The 737-nt window shown below is 33.1% G+C and overlaps 1 protein-coding gene across 2 annotated transcripts in view; it reads left to right on the top strand.

Annotated features, from left to right (window-relative positions):
• LOC107625310 (protein NRT1/ PTR FAMILY 5.2-like) overlaps positions 306 to 737 on the top strand; it is a 10,777-nt gene continuing 10,345 nt past the window's right edge. For both annotated transcript variants that reach the window (XM_016327928.2, XM_016327927.2), the window contains exon 1: positions 306 to 572. In XM_016327928.2, coding sequence (XP_016183414.1) covers positions 434 to 572 — 139 coding nt within the window. In that variant the 5' untranslated portion in view covers positions 306 to 433. The remainder of the gene's footprint in view (positions 573 to 737) is intronic.

Raw genomic sequence — 737 nt, 5'->3', positions numbered from 1 at the left:
ATAGAGCATTGGTCCTAAGTTCTAACACATAGCTAAGATAGCTGAATTAAAAGTCATTTATAAGCTATCAACGCTACAACAGTACAACCCACCAAGAGGGGATACAAAAGAATTTTTCTACAACCGATAAGACAGGTCCATTACACACCATGTTCTGAATTTTTTAAAAAGCACTTCAGTTATTTCTCTTAACATCTCAACCGTTTTTATTTTTTTATTAGTATCTAGATGGCTATTATTTATGGTATACTAATGTACCAGTCAAGTACACTGGTACATGTGAAAGTCTTCCAATTAGGAAAATTTTGGATTCTAACTTCTAAGTGCTAAAGGGGGAAATACAATACTCGTCTTTGCGTACGAAACAAACACTAGCTTCTGTATATTACTGCTTCCTTCTTTTCTTTCTCTTTTGAAATAATCAAGCAAGTTCATGAGTGTTAATATGGAAGACGGTAGAGTAGTGATGAGTAGTAGTAGTGAGTATACACAAGATGGTAGTGTGGATCTTAAAGGAAACCCTGTTCTCAAATCCAAAAGGGGTCGCTGGAAAGCTTGCTCCTTTGTTGTCGGTAACTCTCTCTCTCTCTCTCTCTCTAATTGTTCCATTATTTTTATATAATATATGGATTTTTTTTTTAAAGTTAAATGTTTCAACAGGAACAGTGTATATAGAGTAAACAGTGAGTATAGGTCTTTTCCTTTTTAAATTATTTTATGTTAAACTTTTTTGAAAA

Source organism: Arachis ipaensis, chromosome B02 (genome assembly GCF_000816755.2).
Source record: "Arachis ipaensis cultivar K30076 chromosome B02, Araip1.1, whole genome shotgun sequence".
Classification (NCBI taxonomy): domain Eukaryota; kingdom Viridiplantae; phylum Streptophyta; class Magnoliopsida; order Fabales; family Fabaceae; genus Arachis; species Arachis ipaensis.
Note: the sequence above shows the minus strand (reverse complement) of the source record. Positions and strands in the feature narration are given on the sequence as shown.